The following is a 17,390-nucleotide window of genomic DNA, read 5'->3' as shown; positions in this document are numbered from 1 at the left end:
CCATCCTAATATAGAGTCTATGAGGGGCAGGCAACCCCTATAAAAATGGTTAATGGTCAGCAGCCAATGGGAATTCATCACATTCACCCATTCAAACTGAACAAGTGGCCAGAACGCCTGCGAGCGCATTGTCATGCAAACAGCACATATTTGACGCACTGTTCACATGTTTATGTGTTAAAAGTCACTTGATTTTGAGCTTCCTGGCTTTTCATACTAAATTTATCTGCTACCGCCCCAAGTGTAAAGCCAAACGTGATTGGTTGTAGGCAGAAAGTGCTATGATTGTGCTACGGTTGGTGCAGTCCACTTATTTGTAAATTTGTCAGTACTTCCTGACACTAAAAATGTGTTTCAAAATATACAAATGTGTGCGGAGATCAACAAATGCTCAAAAAGCAATTCGCAAATGAATGCCAGTTGTGTTTGTGACATAACACCTTTGTAAATATTCATTTTTATCTGCAAACACTTCATAGAGCCTGTGGAAAAGAAAAAAGAAAACACCCTGAATTTGGGAAAATAAAACATAATTTTATCGGGTGCTTTTAATAAATTTATGTTGAATTGCATAAGTTTAATTATTTGATTGCTAACATTTAACCATTCAAATGGAATCCTGAAAAATTGAGTGTTGTACTAAGTGTTGTACTAATGTTGACTTCCACCCAAGAGTGGTTATCCTAATAGTGAAAATAAATACCTTCCCTGTTATTCCTTATAAATGATTCTGATTCAAATCAACCAGAAACAACATTTTTAAGAAATACTGCAATATTCCATGAAAAAAAAAAAAAAAAATCTAGACTTGACCATTTTAATTTCATGGTAACTTGAGAGCACAACATGAAGTTGAAGCCACTGAGCCTCACACTCACAATGCTCCGCCTACTCCCAGCAGTCACAGAGAGAGAGAGAGAAAGAGAGAGAGAGAGAGAGAGAGAGAGAGAGCCAAGCAACCATTTTGTAATCAAAACAACAAAAATCCAACATTAAATAAACTAAATAACAACAAATATTTAGAGAGCCGAGTATCCTTCCATGGTTTTTGTCCTCCCTCTCCGTCTGCTGTTGTTGGTCTCTGTCTTTCAGCTGTTTTAGAGAAACAGGAAGTAGTAAAAAAAACAAAACAAACAAAGCAAAACAAGGAAGTGCAGGCAGTGAGCAGCAGCAGAAGTCTGAGATCATGTATTGTGTTACAGCTTGGTGAAAACAGGGCAGTCGGAAAGAATATAAGTAAGATTAACAAAACAAAGGGGAGAAAATCATCAGCAGTGTCTCAGCGAGTCGTACGTCTGCAGCACAGACACAAAGGAGACAGTGTCCACTTCAGAAAGACAGAGGTAAGACTGAAGAAAACAGAAGGCAATAGCTGTCCTTCTCATGCTGTGCCCGCTGAAGCTACATGTTAGGAGCGGGAAGCTTTTGTGTAATTCTCTGTGAGGTTGTTAATGGTTGACTCCTGAACTTCCTCATTGTGTGTTTCAGCAAGACTCTGCTGTCCTCAGGTTGATATAGAGGAATGAGAAGTTGCTTTGCTAATTGCCTACAGCTAGGACTGGGACTTTATTACCTTGCCTAATAAAATACAAAGTCCTAATAGATATTATACTGAATAAAATCAGTAGTTTCTTTATAAAAGTCTTGCTGACCGCAAATATTTGAGTAGTATTGTATGCTACACGGCTAACTTGCAGCTAACAACTAACCTGCTGTTTTTCTGAAGCCTGTTTGACAGGGTTAGTTCTGAGTTGACCAAACCAAACAGATCCAAGCAACTTGCAATTCAGCATTCTCTCAACACTTGCTATGAACGATCAATATCAACTCAAGGTTTGATAGTGAGCTTATGATTGCTTTAGAAACGACATGTGCTCATGAAAGTGTGATGTTTACAGCCAAACATCTGAATATGAGAGAGTCAATGCAAGTGAATTTAAATTGTTTGTCATTTGTATAGGTGCACAACAACACAAATTTTATTTTTATACAGTATAAGTAATATAATTAATAATATACAAATTCAATTAAAGCAGCAGTATGCAACTTTTTCAACGTTTATAGTATATTTCCAAAACCCTTGTGATGGTACATCGACTTGCAATAGGGTGAATGACAGGTCTGCCATAGCCTGTATCGCTTTTACTGGCGCTCTGGGGAGCGGGTAGGAACCCGACCACAAAAAGAACTACAAAATTCGACTGCTTTACAGCATACGCCACTTCCCCCACTTCCTCAGATTCAGACGCGAGAGCCCAACGAGCGTTTTTTTTTCCCCTCTGTATGTTGTCATTGCTGAAGCTGCAAGTAAAACCAAGAAGCCAAAGGTTTTGTCGGAGGACAGTAGAAAGAGAAAAGGGAGAGTGACTAAATAAAAGGCTGGACGAGGATCAATATTGGTCCAGCGTTCGCTCGCTGGCGTGAGCCAAAGGAGGAGGAGGGGTGCCTGACCGATCCAAGAGGTCCTCACTCCTAAAGGAAACATTTTTGAGGTACTGCAAAATGAGCAACGAGTGTTTTTTTAATACTAATACTATTTTAAAAATATTAATTTGTAATACTACTCCACAAAAACGTAACTAACGTGAAGTGCGTCAGAAACAGAGCGCACGCGTGATCAGATTACTGTTGGTAATGTGTTGAGTAGCTTCGCACCTCGCTGTATCCAGTGTAGACTGCATTGCTTTCTTTTGAGGGTGCTTAACACACTCAAGCATCCCCGTAGAGCCGGGGCGGGCAGCTCGAGACGTGAAAGTATACTGATTACCGAGTTTGGAAGGGGCTACGTTCTTGCAAGTAAATAATACATGATTAGACGGACAAAATAATCGGTCAGGATAACTATCCTATGTCTGCAGGCTGATAGTTATATTTATTTTTCTGGTGAAAGTGTCTTGGCTAAAATGCAAAACGATTTTTCAAATTTGCAGATTCATCTATGATAGCTTGATATTATAATATTGACGACATGGCTATTATCTACCACACAAACATTGAATTAGCATATCCATTATGTAAAATAGTAGCCAATAGGTTAACGTTACTATAAAGACGCTGGCTTGTAAACGTGAGCTATGCGATCTTTTGACGGTTGAAAAAAATAAAGCCCATGACACTATATTCATATGATATGCTGAAATATATGCCAATGTACCTGTGATGAAGATATTTCACACGCAACACTGGAGTCGGCCCAAGATGCGAGAACTCCTTCCTCTGCAGAGTTCGGGGATCGCTTGTCAACAAATGCACGCGTGTATTCCCTGGTGTAACCATGACAGATTTTACAACAATAATAGAAGACAATACTGTTTCCCAACTGTAGGGGGACCCCGAGAGCACAATTAAAAAATAACAGAATGCTGCTTTAATTAAAAAGATCAGTAATTCATATTTTGATATTCATAAAAATGAATGAGGATTTATTAAGGGTATGTAGACAGATCTTAATTAGCATAAAAAGGTCAAAGTTTTTTGTCACATACCCAAAAATATGTGCAAAGGACGGTGACAGAGGCGAGAAAGAAAAAACTCCCTGCGCATCCAGTCAGCCGAGCACAGATACGAGCAGCGATAACCCCCCTTAGGTGAAACACTACACAACCAACATCAATTTATGCAGATATCAATCATTCAAGATTTTAAAGTACAACATCATTAGAGAATTTATTCTGATTCAAGGGCAATCAAATGCCAAACCCTGCCTGAGACAGGAGGAGCTGGGGAGGGAGGAGGGTAATTGCTCCTGAGAAACCCCACAGCTGCTGATAATACTGAAGGAGCTTATATATGTATACAGTGATAGAGTTGTATTCCTGTAGTAGACGAGGATCAGCCGACAGTCACTGATGCGAGCTTTACTATCGTGACGCTTGATTCTGGTTCCTGTCAAGATTGCTAATGACATCAAATCCAAACTGTTGCCCGTCTTATCCACTGCGCCATCACCACCCCCACCACCCTCTTCAGCACACAGGCAAATTGGATCGCAAGTTTCTTGCAGGCTATCATTAATAATAACTATTCCAGTCTCACACACGCTTGATCTTGCTTTATTTCCGTATCTCTTCCTACTGTAAAGCCTCTTGTCGGCGATCTATCGTTCAGTGTGAATGCTACCTGAAACTCGGCATTAATGCCAATCATTTGAACTCTGCCCACTTTTAGGCTTCCACCCTGAAACTCCCTCTCATCGCGTTAGCGTCTCCCCCTGACGGTCATGGATGCCTCAGGAGGAAACAGGATCTGTCTGAAGGAGGAGGACCTGCCGCAGATGGACGGCACATGCGATGCGTGTGAACCGGACGAGCCTCAGCCAGCGGTGTGGGTTTGCAGTCGCTGCCGCTTCGCCTTCTGCGGCAGCCATGCAGACAGCCACTCCCTGAGCACGGGTCACCCCCTGCAGGCGTACGGCACCCCCGAGCCTCAGCCGGAGCCCGACCGCGCCGCACAGGGAGCCGCCGCGCCGCATGAGCTCCAGAGCCACTCCGGAGCCGGGAAAAGAGAGACTGTGACAGTGGAGAGGCTGAAATGTAAAGAACATGATCAGGAGGGTTCGCTCTACTGTAAACAAGACCAGCGGGTCATCTGTGTGGTGTGTGCTGTGCAGGGAGAGCACAGAGAACATGAGATTATCACTCTCAGAGAGGCCTACCTGTGGCAGAAGGTACGTCAACACACACACACATTTTTTTTTCCATACTTGTGAGGTCATTTCATAGGCGTAATGGTTTTCATACTGTACAAACTGTATATTCTGTCCCCTTACCCCTAAACCTACGCATCACAGAAAGCTTTATGTATTAATAAAACACTGTTTAGTATGTTTTAAAAGCCATTTGGAATACGAAGACTCAGGAAATGTTCTCAGAAATCACGTTCACGTTGTAATACCAGTGTAATACACATGTCATTATACACCTTTCTGTCCTCAAAAAATCACACACACACAGCACTGGTTAGGACATATTGTTCCAAAACTCTGGCTTCGTTCAGACTGTCCATCCGAATCTGACTTTTGTGCTTAAATGCATGTATTTACGCAAAATAAATTGAAACAAAAAAACAATCCTCAAATTAAAGTCCCTGTAAAGGCAATTCTACAGAAAAGTTCAGTGATAACTGCTCATTTTTTCAAGATTTTGACAGCTTATTTTATGTACTTGCCGGCTTTTTTATCTTTCAAATTTGGCTGGGTTGCTAATAACACATTTTTCTGTGGTGTGACAAACTCAGAACACATACTTAATTTTGACTTTACAGGGACTTTAAAGACTGGTCTGTTTATTGGAGAAGCCGAGCACAAGTGTGCAGGGAATGAGTCAGTGTTGAGGACAGACCAGCAGAGGGAGCCAGATGCCCTCAGAGAGACGGTGGACAGCAGTGTTGACATGTTCATGTGTGTGATGTCATCAGAGAGACGGTGGACAGTAGTGTTCACATGTTCGTATGTGTGACATCATCAGAGAGACGGTGGACAGCACTGTTGACATGTTCATGAGTGTGACATCATCAGAGAGACGGTGGACAGCACTGTTGACATGTTCATGTTTGTGTTTCAGAGCAGAGAAGGCATCGACCTGCTGGAGCGCACGCAGGAAATATCAGACAGGATCAAGAACAAGTGGATCAGCCCAGACGTGAGTCACACTAACCCCATTATTGCCTTAAACTTCCACACATGCTGCAAAATTATAGATGTTGTCATGAAATACAACTTATTTATGCATCTCTGTAGTCCAGATGAACTCCATCATTAAAATAGTATTTCAGAGACTCAGATGTCTCTGGACTGCCGTTGTGTGCAATATACAATTATAAGCATACAATATAAAAATCAATATAGTCTATAGCACACCCCCACTGCTTGGCTGTCCGTAGATGGGTGCGGACGAGCTGGAGCGGTTTGTGAACGATCAGTTTGACGAGCTGCACCGGCTGGTCCGGCTGGAGGAGTGGCGTGTCCTGCACCTGGTGGATCTGAAGGAGGCTTTCCTCACTGCCCAGGCCGCCGAGAAGATCTCTGAGATCAGTGTCCACACGGAGAAGCTTCAGGAGGAAATGGACTCCATCACACAGCAGCTGAGCGACCTGGATCAGATGGAGCAGGACGGGGTCGCGCCGATGTCCCTCGCCCCGCTGTTGGCCAACGCACCGGCACCGGCACCTGAAGCTCTGCTGGAGCCCAGACCACTGGTTAGTCAAGCTTCTCATATCGCACATTATTTGAAGAAGCTTCCCTGAAAGAAAAAAACAGTAATAATGCATGAAGAGGTTTGGGCTGGTTAACTTAGATAAGTACGTTTATAATACTGAAACACATTTGGCATATGCTTTTATCCAAAGCAACTTACCATGCATTCAAGGTATGATCTGCAGGAACACAAGAACAAATCACATTTCAGATATGGAATCACAGCAGACATATTTGACAGTAAATGTATTGTAATGTTAAAGGATATTGATCAAACGGTGAAAGCAATAATTGTCTATAAGGTCCATCCCATATTGCTTGATGAGGTGGTCAAAGAGGTTTGCTTTGCAGTCCAACTGGTGGTTGTTTTAGTTACTAAGTCCTTAAGATCGAGGACTAGGTAAAGGCATAGACGATTTCAGCGTTCTGTTTCTACCATCCTTTGCATTAGCCACGTCCCAGAAAGTCCCTGTTTGCGAGAACCAAAGTTCAGGAGCTTTCGGGGTTGGGACCTGAGCTCTGAACATGCTGATTGGTGGAGTTCATGCCGCATTTTGATGAGATGACAGCATTTCATTTCAACCACCATTTTTAAAAATCTGTTGCGGCGCAGTCCTACACAACCGGACTAATTTGCCTAATCTTCACAGTGCTTTTAGACTTTGATGGAAATGCAGAAAGCAACAGGTCTTGGGGAGAAAAGTTCCTGGGACAAATTGTTCATGGTAATTCCAGTGGAAATACGGCTATTGACGTAGTTTCCTGCAGAGTTTAATCTAACACAATCTGCCTGTGTTTGTAAGTCAGTTCTCTTAAAAGCATCTGCCGAATGGATAAATGTAAGTGTAGCCAGCAAACAACGGTAACAGTCTCTCCAGAAACCACTGGTGGTGTATGATAAAGCAGAAGAACAGTGTTTTCAAATGAATAACTTCTTTTCCTTGCTCTGTTTTTCAGATTCCTGATTTGAGACTAAGGTAAGGCGTTTGAAATGATCTGTTGTTTCAGTAACTGCCAGGAACTCTTATACATTTCTTTTTTTTTCTTTCAATATATTTATTAACTTTTTACCAACATATAAAACACACACACCCAGAACAAAAATACAAAATACAGTATAGACACATATTGATGTCTTTCGCATCATTACAACTTAGCATATCTCAATTGGTACAGGACTCACATTTTCAAGATTAATGAACATAAAATAAAAAAATAAAAATAAAATAAATAAATAAATTAAATAAATAAATTAAAAAAAAAATAATCATAAAAAAAACACATACAAACTATTAAGGCCTCCTAATACAAATACATCCTATAAACTCACATATCTTCAATTGTCTCTTTAAACAGGTCACTATCCTCTTTCTCTATGAATGATCTAAAGGGATTCCAAACATCCTCAAAAAGTCTTACCCTTTCCTTTAATAATATATGTTATTTTCTCCATTGACATATTCAGTACCATCTCCCTGAGCCACTGGTTCTAGATTCCTCCAATGTAATGCAATGAGGCGTTTAGCTTGTAAGATACACATAGAAATCAAGATACATTCCTTTGACTTAAGCTTAGGATACAAATGCAGTAGAAAAATCCTTGGTCCAAAAGGAAGACTCACATTTATAATTTTACCAATCATACTATGCACTTTCGATATTTTTTCACATTCCCATATACAATGGAAATAGGTACCTTTACAAACCTTACACTTGGAACATATATCTGGTATATTTTCATTAAATTTGTTTGATAATACTGGAGTTATGTATACACGCATAAGCCACTTATATTGCAGCAACTTTAATCTAGTATTAACTGTTTGTACTTGAGCATCTTGACAAATCTCACTCCATTCATCTAGTGTGATCTCCTCGCTAAGATCTTTACTCCATGCTCCTAAACGAGAGCTAGAAGACTCAGGGGAGCCCTCTACCAACATATTATACAGAAGTGAAATCCGACCTTTATCATAACAATTTTTGGTGACTACTCTTTCCAAAACTGATAATGGTGGTATACTTCCAGAACTTTTTTGAAATGATAAAATGAAACTTCTTATCTGTAAGTACCTAAAAAAATGACTTTTAGGTATATCAAATGAATTAATCAATTCTTGAAATGACATAAGATTATCTTCCTTATATAAATCTTTTATACTTTTAATACCTTTTTCTGCCCACGTCTTAAAGCCTACATCTACTTTTCCGGGACTAAACTTAGGATTTCCCCATATTGGACAGTAGCGAGATATCTCACTTGTATAGGAGATAATCAAATATCTCTGCGTCTCATGCCATACCCTCACCATATTTAAAACCATTGGATTCGTAACATTGCCCTTCATTTTCTGTAGAATTTTACAATCTAAATCATATAAATATGATTCCAAGGGTATTTTATTCGGAATAGAGTTTTTTTTTCCATTTCTACCCATACGGGTTGTTCATTAGATGTTGAGAAGAAAAACATAATAGATCTTAACTGGGCAGCAGTATAATAATCTTTAAAATTAGGGCATTGAAGCCCCTCCCTACCAAATGGTAAATATAAAAGAGATAATCTTATTCTGGATCTTCTATTGTTCCATATGAATTTAATAATTTACTTTTTAAGTCTAGGAAACAGATTACTTGGAGGTGTGATCGGAATATTCTGAAATAGGTACAAAAATTTAGGTAAAATATTCATTTTTAAAATATTAATTCTTCCTATTAAAGACAACGCTAAAGAAGCCCATCTTTCAACCAGCGTCAGGGGCGGACTGGCCATCTGGAGCACCGGGACTTTTCCCGGTGGGCCGCTGGCCAATGTGGGCCGGCCCGGTACAAATATCAAGTATCAAAAATATATAAACAATGACGGAAATCATAATATTACATTTAATTTCTACGCAAATGGAGAAGGGAATCGATCGCGCGGCCGACAAGGTGTGCGTTTCGTGTGAATGAATGTGACTGTCCCTCCCTGATAATTAGTTTGGTCTGCTCCGTTGCGTCCTGGAAAAACACAACACAGACAGCCGCGGCGCGCAGATGGAAGCCGACTCCCTCGCGTCGTCACATGTGTCGCGGGAAAAAAAGCTCCATTTGAACACCGAGAGAACTACAGCCAACTGTTAGCTAGAGGTAGCTGTGAAATTTATGTGTGAAATGAACAGATTATACATTTGGCGCGAAGAGTAGCAGTTCAACAGGTACGCTCTGAAGGCGAAAGTTAGCTCCCCCTGACTAGTGTTGTGTTATTTAAAATAAATGTTTAAATAGCATATAGTTTTGTATTGTGTTATATTTTTATGCTATAAGTGGTGTTCAAAATATTCTGCAAACACCTGCAAGAAAACATCTTCATCAATTTCACAACACACGTGTGCACCAAATACTCACAACACCACCCAAATACAGAAACGCGCAATTAACACAGACCACAATGGAAATCTTTCCAGGGGAACCAAATAAGTGACTAACACTTACAGCTTAAAATTCTACTTTATGTATTTATTTATTTATTTTTGCAAAACGTACAGAGATTACATTTTTATGACATACAACTTGTATACAATATTCAAAATGTATTAACAATATGTCATCAGAATACAAATGAGAAAAGAACAATGAGCTGAAAACTTAACTAAATAAATAAAGATAGAGAAGAAGAAAATGAAGGAAAGGTATTTATATTTAATCCATTACACTGTAAAAATTTTTCCTGTTATGTTTAAATTTTTCATACAGAAAAGTTTTATAAGAAATATTAGGTAATGTAGGGTCCAAAGTTTTAAAGTTGAGGCACACATATTTTAGCGCTTCGTCACTTAGGCCTATTTGGTTTACCTGGAAACATTTCCGTTGTGGTCTGTGTTATTTGCAGCACGTTTCTGTATTTGGAGCACACGTGTTGTGAAACTGATGATGATGTTTTTTTAATTTGCAGGTGTTTTTTTTTTCTATTTGCAAATGTTTGCTTCAGTTGGTGGGCTGCTGTGGGCCAGAAAGTCCAGGGCCACTTTTTGGTCCCAGTCCGCCCCTGACCAGCGTCACTGTATTCTCAAAAATTGAATTATCATTTTTTGTTACTATATCTTCCAGTTTTGGAGTAATTGTAATTCCCAAATATGTAAATATTTCCACATTATTAAACATATCTACCTTACTGATAGAACTTTTCCTTTCTTCTTCATTGAGCAACATAACTGAAGATTTTGAATTATTGATCCGATACCCTGAGATTTCCCCAAATGTCTCTATGATTTGAATTAAAGCCGGAATGGTTGAATCTAAATTCTTGAAAAATAATATAACGTCGTCAGCAAATAGCGCTATTTTATGTTCACTGCCAAACATTTCTATACCTTTTATATCCCTTTCTTTTCTGATAGCAATTGCCAAGGGTTCAATAGCCATCAGAAAGAGGAGAGGTGAAAGAGGCGATCCCTGTCTACATCCCCTAGAAATATTAAATGATTTTGATATACAATTATTAGTCAAGACCTCTGTCGAAGGATTCTGGTACAACAATTTAACCCATTTGCAGTATTTTTCACCAAATCCAAACCGAATTAGAACATCAAACAGAAAATCCCATTCCACCCTGTCGAATGCCTTTTCTGCATCTAGTGCTAGTAATGCAGTATCTTTTTCCCCTTTTTGTTGATGCAGGATATTTAGCACTCTTCTTACATTATGACATCCTTGTCTATTTATCATAAAACCGTTCTGATCCATCCCTATGACGTAAGCCGCTACAGTTTCTAATCTTCTTGCCAGTATTTTGCTCAGGATTTTAGTGTCCGAATTGAGTAAACTTATAGGTCGAAAGTTTTCACATTTTTTGTTGGGTTTTCCTGGTTTAGGCAATAAGCTTCATTCAAAGACACAGGAAGTTTATTCTCCTCAAAGGCTTCTACTAGCATGTCTAATATAGCTCTTACTAATTTATCTTTACAATTTTTATATATATCTATGGGAAGACCATCAGGTCCCGCCGCCCTCTTATACATTTCTATTTTAAATAATAAACTGGTCATTGATGCTGATTGTAAATAGCCGTGGTTTGTTGACAACATACCAATAGCTGAACATTATTTGGTTGCATACTAACTGAGGAGGGAGTGACGACGGTTACAGTGGATGTGGATGGGACCGGATGGAGGCTTTTAGAAATACTGAGGTCCCAAATTTTAGTCTCTCAGTCTTGGCAACAGAGGAGACACAGGCAGTGTATAAGACTGCATACTATTATCTCATCAGAGTCCACAGGATCGACAATCCGATAAGTCAGTCCTGGTTCTCCACATGAATCCCTGACTTGTATGATAGCGGCTTCATGCAGGGATGTGGCACCCAGAAATCAACATCTAGATTATAAAAGTGTGCATCTGGTAAAAGCGTGGATGTAAAACAGTGCCCTGTGTCACTATTACTTCTGTATATTTAATTGGGAATTTTTGACCTCCAAGTTTTAAATTCCTGTGCAGGTTTCTGTATTTTGCAAATGTTTGAATGTAAATGTATAATTCATTAATCTTCCTCTTACAGAGCAGCCAATCATAGGAGGGATGTGGAAGATCCTTCTGGAGATGAAGAGAGAGGAGACCCATATATTGGACATACACCCTAAAACTAATGGCTAAATCTTTTGCTTTCTCCCTTCATTCCAAACTTATCCGGATAAAAAGCTAAGCTATGACTATCACTGAATGTAACTGTGCTGATCATATTTCTTTAGTTTTAACCACTTATTTCAAAATAGTTTTGTCTTGAACCACTTTCTTTTTAAAGTCTGAAAAATGGAAATGCAGGAAGAAAGTGGAAACAACATTTTACAAGACATATTGTATTTTGTCATTTGATTTTTTTTAAAGAAAAAAACTCCTTTGATAGAATGCTGTAAAACCTTTTATTTATAATTATTCAGATTCCACACTGGTTTGATTAATGAAATCCGGTCTCTTACCTTCACATCATCATGCTATACTTAGATTTGACTTTAAACGTAGAGGATTATAAATTTGGTCTAGCTGTTCATTGTTTGATGCTTTTAGTTTTAGTCCATTTGTTGGCTACCTTTTCTTTATCAGAATGAAATGCACATTTACCTGGGTCACTGATTCCCAGTATACCAAATATATTTCAACCCTGATCGTAACCTGCTGGAAAACCATTTCTTGTGTTTGGATATTAGTATGTTGGGTCTGGAATCAGCCTTGTGTACATTTTCCTCACCAGTTTTAAATATATATTTAGGTTTTTCTTTGATAACTATACAATGCTTTGGTTTGGGAAAACATGAGGTTATATATTTGATAATGGTCAGTGTTGGGGAAGGTTACATTTATAAGTAATGAATTCCTGAACACTGTCTTTACTTCCTAAAAGTTTTAGTTACTTTTTTTTTCATGCTTTTATGGAAAGGAATGCACTTTTGTATTACCTTTTCTTACTTTGGCTTGCTTGTTTTTAGTAAGAAAAAGAGTTATATTTTTGGCAGCAAATGTAAAGGCCCGTTCACATCAAAAGGAAAATGAATAAGACTGAAGGAAACACAAATTCACCGCTGTACAGCCCTGCCGCTCAAACATCTCAGCCGTTCTGCCAATCTGGACCACAGAAGAACAGGACGCAGGAGAAGAAAGTTTAACACTCTTACTCTTTAGCATGGTAACAATAAAACTTACTCAAGTGTGATGTGTATCTAAAGTCATTTTTGTTTATTCGTTTTGTTGATTTGGGTCATCGAAGATCAGCAGCAAAGACATTAGTTAAAGTGAAATGAATTGCATATAAAGTATTTAATGCATCTCTGCACTTACGATTCTCAACATGGGGAAGAGAGCGCTGTCAGTCAATACTTATTTGTGTTACACTTGTGTTACTTATTTGTTAAAGTAACTCATATTTTGTTGTAAATTAATTGAAAGTTATGTGTTAATTGAAAAGAAGTAATCTGATTACGTAACCCCCATATGGTCTTTGATATTAGGAACACAGTGACCTCTGTATTACAGTGACCTCTGTTTGGCTAACAAGTGATTTGAACTATTTCACACTTATGGAGTTCATGAATGTGAGTTAAACTCAGAAAAGCAGTGTGGAAAGATTCAGGTCCCTTCCAGTTCGGTCACATTCAACGTGAGTCGGACGTACAGTACTGATTAGAATCACATGAGTATTGGTAAAATGAGCCAATGCTCATTGGCGTGCGAGATTTGTATCCACGCCCCGCAGCGAGGGTATAAATACTGAAGCGGATGCACACACCATTTGTCTTCCGATTCGGAGCCAATCGGTGCCGATGTCTCTGAAGAGCGTTGAGTGTTTTCAATGAGCAAGTGTGTCGGTGCTTCTTCTGAAAGTCTCCTCTGGTGCTGGTGTTTTTACAGCGTTTGAGCTGTGTTTGTTTGAAGGCTGGTTAGAGCCTTCACTGTAACCGGCGGCACCGTCTCCTGTCAGTGTTGCTGCAGCCCTTCCACTGTGTGCTCCGGCACTAGACGGAGTACATTTCCTGAACTAGCAAGATGGGTGTGTCTGCGTCTTTTTCAAAATGTATTTCCACCCATGCGTTTCTGAATCTGGTCGTTCCCTCGCCCCAGCTGATGGTCACAGTTGCTGCATCACGTGCTTGGGCATTCAGCGCGCTGAAGTAGCTTTTGTGGATAGTTCATGTTCTCACTGTGGGACCATGACTATCTCGGCGTTGAGGTCAAGACTCGCAAACATTCGTCAGGGTGGATTCCCCATTCCTATTCCCCCCTTAAGCGTCCCATCTGGTCAACCCCATAAGAGATCTACTGTGCCGTGTGGGATGGGTGATCTGGGAATTACTGTGAGGACTTCCCTACCCGGTAACCAGTCACCGTGGCCCCTCACTCCCCCTGTCACGCCGCAGCTGGTGGTGCTTCTGATCGAACAAGCTGGTCCCTCTGTAGTGGACCGACCAGTCGTTTCGTTCGGGGCTCCTCATGAGGACAGGATGTCGAACGCTGCATCGGAAGACCAGCTGGACTCTGGAGATGACATGGGCAAGTTTTACAGAGCCTGTGGGCAAGCCGTCTCCTCCCAAGGGTAGTCCAGACCGTGAGTGTGTGAGCTTGAGTGTGTGAGCCCTCCGGGGCTCTTAGGATGCTGCTCGCGCATTTGGTCTGGCGATGTCCACCTTAGTGGTCCAGGAGCGCCATCTCTTGCTCAATCTGGCCGACATAAGGGAGGATTTCCCAGGTTGGGCTCTGTGGTGGAGAACTTTGCTCAACAATATTCCACCGCCCAGAAGCCGACAGAGAAGACATCCTGCCCCGGCGGGCCACTTCTGCCTCCACCCGTCCGCCGGTGGTAGATCCTCCGCCTACTTGTCGCCTGGGGACTCCCCCTGCCGCCGCCTCCACCCAGGCCTCAGCTTGAAGCCTGCCACAGGCAGACCGCCCAACCCCTTTCAGTTGTTTCCAGGCCAGGTGGCGAGCGCAAGCACAAGTGGCCCTGAGACGGGCTACCCAGGGATGAAGAAACAAGCTCTCCGGAAGATGGTGACTGCACCACTCGCTTTATTATAACCATTTGAAAATGTCATTTTGGGGCCTGTTTAAAAATGAGCTGTTTTGGTGTATACCACCTTAAATGCAAATGAGCTGCATATGCTCATATGCTAAACTTGCGTACACCACCTCCTGAGCTGGTGTAGGATTTGAGCGTGCCGTACGCCAACGTCCATATTGATAAATCTCAAAGTCACCATGGTTTTGGGTGTACGCAAGGTGTACGCTGGAAATTTGGTGTACGCACTTTTGATAAATGAGGGCCACTGTGTTTGCAGTGACTCTGATGTCGGAAATAAGTGAAAACTACTACGTATGTCATTATTACATCCCATCCCACAACAGAACACTTATGATTCTAGGAGACATTACCGGCTGTCGTTTAAACAGTGGAGGATGGTGTATACAGATCACCGAGGGCGGGGTCTATGCCACAACCACACTGTCAATCAAACCCCTCGCTCAATTCTACGTCACAAAGCGCTGAATCTCAGAACAGCTCGTTCTGAGACAGTGCAGATGATTTATTGAGATTGAAAAAAAAAAAAACACTGGGTGGATTTTTATCATTCTAGGATGGTTTTGCTCACACACTGTCAACACACATTTATGTTCAAACACCATGTAAAAGTGAATTTTCAATAGCTCTTACCTTTAAAAGACAACTTGAAGACACATACAAACCCAAGCAAATTAGGCTCTTTCTTTCTTTTTACTCTTAGCAGACACTGCATATTTTCTTAGAAACAATCTATTCTAGGGTTAATGTCCTTTGCTATGGCCACTTTCATTACCGAGACCAGATGCTGGTGACTGAGGCGCGATCTGTGGAATGTCTTGGTCAACTTCATTATGGAGAACATCAGCTCGCATCAGGTGCTTCCGAACATAGACATAATGCGTGCAGCGTGACGGCAAAGCTGTTGCATAAATTGGTATCAAAGCTGTGGCATTGTGTATGAAATGTGTTAGGCAAGGCAAGGCAAGTTTATTTATATAGCACATTTCATACACAGTGGCAATTCAAAGTGCTTTACATGAAAGAAATTAAAATAATCAAAAGAAGTCAGAATAATTAAAACAGTTTAGAATAAAAAAATCATAATAATAAAAAATAAAATACAGTGTATAGTACAGTCGGACGAACAGTGGCACAGTGCTCATTCAGTAAATGCAATCAATATAAAAAAAATAAAATAAAGTAATACCCCTATCTGAGATGGAAGAGATTGAGTTGGTTTACGGTGCAACTGGACGTACTGTACGTACTGTGCTGGGGTGGTGCTACACCAGTAATGCCCAGCGGAGCCCCCACAGAGCACGTTTCTGCTGCCATTACCCTTAATGATGCTGTTATATAAATAAAATTATTTCATGGAGTAGAGGTGCAAACTCAGCTGCCCCAAATGACTCCTATCGGCTCTATAGAAGATGAGTGAGTGTTACATTACAATTCGATGAGTTCCAACTACTCAGTTGTTAATGTTAAGTCTAGCATATGCAAGGTTATTAGCAAAAAATAAATAAATAAATAAATTTGCTTGTTATAGCGCCACCTTGTGATCTTTTTTAATACAATTTTTATCTATCTAGCCTCACTCCATGTCATTTTTCTAATTATGTGACGTGCAGCTCTGCAGATGGATATTATTTGAGTCAAATCTCATGTATTTCTATAGCCCATGCAATACAGATTGATTCAAAGCAGCTTCACAACAAGCAGATTCAACAAATGTTACAAATTAAATGTAAGCTGTGACGCAGCTCTACAGAAGACAATAGTGCATTATTCAGCTCAATTCAGTTCACTGTTCAGTTTAGTTCTATGCGTGTGTGTGTGTGTGTGTGTGTGTGTGTGAGAGAGAGAGTGTTTGTATCAACTACTTCTATATTTAAAGGTGTTAACTGTGGTTTTATAGTGCAAGTTTAGTTATTAATTTAATCACAACAAATTGTGACAATTTTTTTACAATGAAAGAAACACACAAAACGTATGACTGAGCCCTAAAATAGACAATTAATTGTCAGACCAATTTCACAATCATGTCAGCCCTGTGTACAGAACAGAAGACAATATGTGATCATGTCAGTGGATGTAGCAACACTTGAGTCAGTCATTACAAATGGGTTAGCATTACCTTATATTATGTATTATATTAATTATGAACCTGCATGTAGTTCTTAGTTTTCATGCAGTGAGGTATGAAAAAGTATAGTAACTGATTAGTTAATCATGAACGAACTACCATAATCAACTGAGCGCTATTACTTACTAATTTCATGAGTTTCTTGTTAGTTAATAGCGGCTAGAATGTTAATAGTGCGTTACTCATTTGTTTCTGTGTAGTTATTCATTAATGAAGGAAGAAGAGAGTCCTAAACCTGTGCTAATATTACCGTATCCTCCTCAACAGCAGACCCTGATTTACGTCAACACAATAAGTACATTTAACTTATTTATTTATTTATTTATTTTCTTTAGGCTATGCTAGTAGTGAAAGCACCTAATATAAAGTGTGAATCTCTCTAATATTTCTTTTAGAGTCCACAGTAATGTTTTTTTAAAGAGAAAAGTCAGTATAATACTGTAGATGTTTGATGTCTGTATATGAGTTTGTCCGGCTTGTAGAGGTCCTCCTCGGCCATGTCTCCGCCTTTCTGCTGCTCGA

General features: G+C 40.0%; 1 protein-coding gene across 1 annotated transcript; it reads left to right on the top strand.

Moving 5' to 3' along the window:
• The first annotated feature begins 922 nt into the window (after window positions 1–922).
• On the top strand, window positions 923–12,880 carry trim44 (TRIM family member 44). The gene is made up of 6 exons (XM_039670256.2): window positions 923–1,343; window positions 4,168–4,666; window positions 5,562–5,639; window positions 5,881–6,195; window positions 7,151–7,170; window positions 11,732–12,880. The coding sequence occupies exons 2-6, from the start codon at window positions 4,220–4,222 to the stop codon at window positions 11,811–11,813; spliced, it is 942 nt and encodes a 313-aa protein (XP_039526190.2). The 5' UTR covers window positions 923–1,343; window positions 4,168–4,219; the 3' UTR covers window positions 11,814–12,880.
• The last annotated feature ends 4,510 nt before the right edge of the window (window positions 12,881–17,390 follow it).

Source organism: Pimephales promelas, chromosome 25 (genome assembly GCF_988280905.1).
Source record: "Pimephales promelas chromosome 25, fPimPro1.hap1.1, whole genome shotgun sequence".
NCBI lineage: Eukaryota > Metazoa > Chordata > Actinopteri > Cypriniformes > Leuciscidae > Pimephales > Pimephales promelas.
The sequence above is the reverse complement of the archived record's forward strand: the minus strand, read 5'-3'. Positions and strand labels throughout refer to the sequence as shown.

Coding starts and splice junctions, on each gene's coding strand:
- trim44 (XM_039670256.2), top strand. CDS start 4,220: ATGGATGCCTCAGGAGGAAACAGGATCTGTCTGAAGGAGGAGGACCTG. Junction 4,667..5,561: donor AGGCCTACCTGTGGCAGAAG/GTACGTCAACAC, acceptor TTTGTGTTTCAG/AGCAGAGAAGGCATCGACCT. Junction 5,640..5,880: donor ACAAGTGGATCAGCCCAGAC/GTGAGTCACACT, acceptor GGCTGTCCGTAG/ATGGGTGCGGACGAGCTGGA.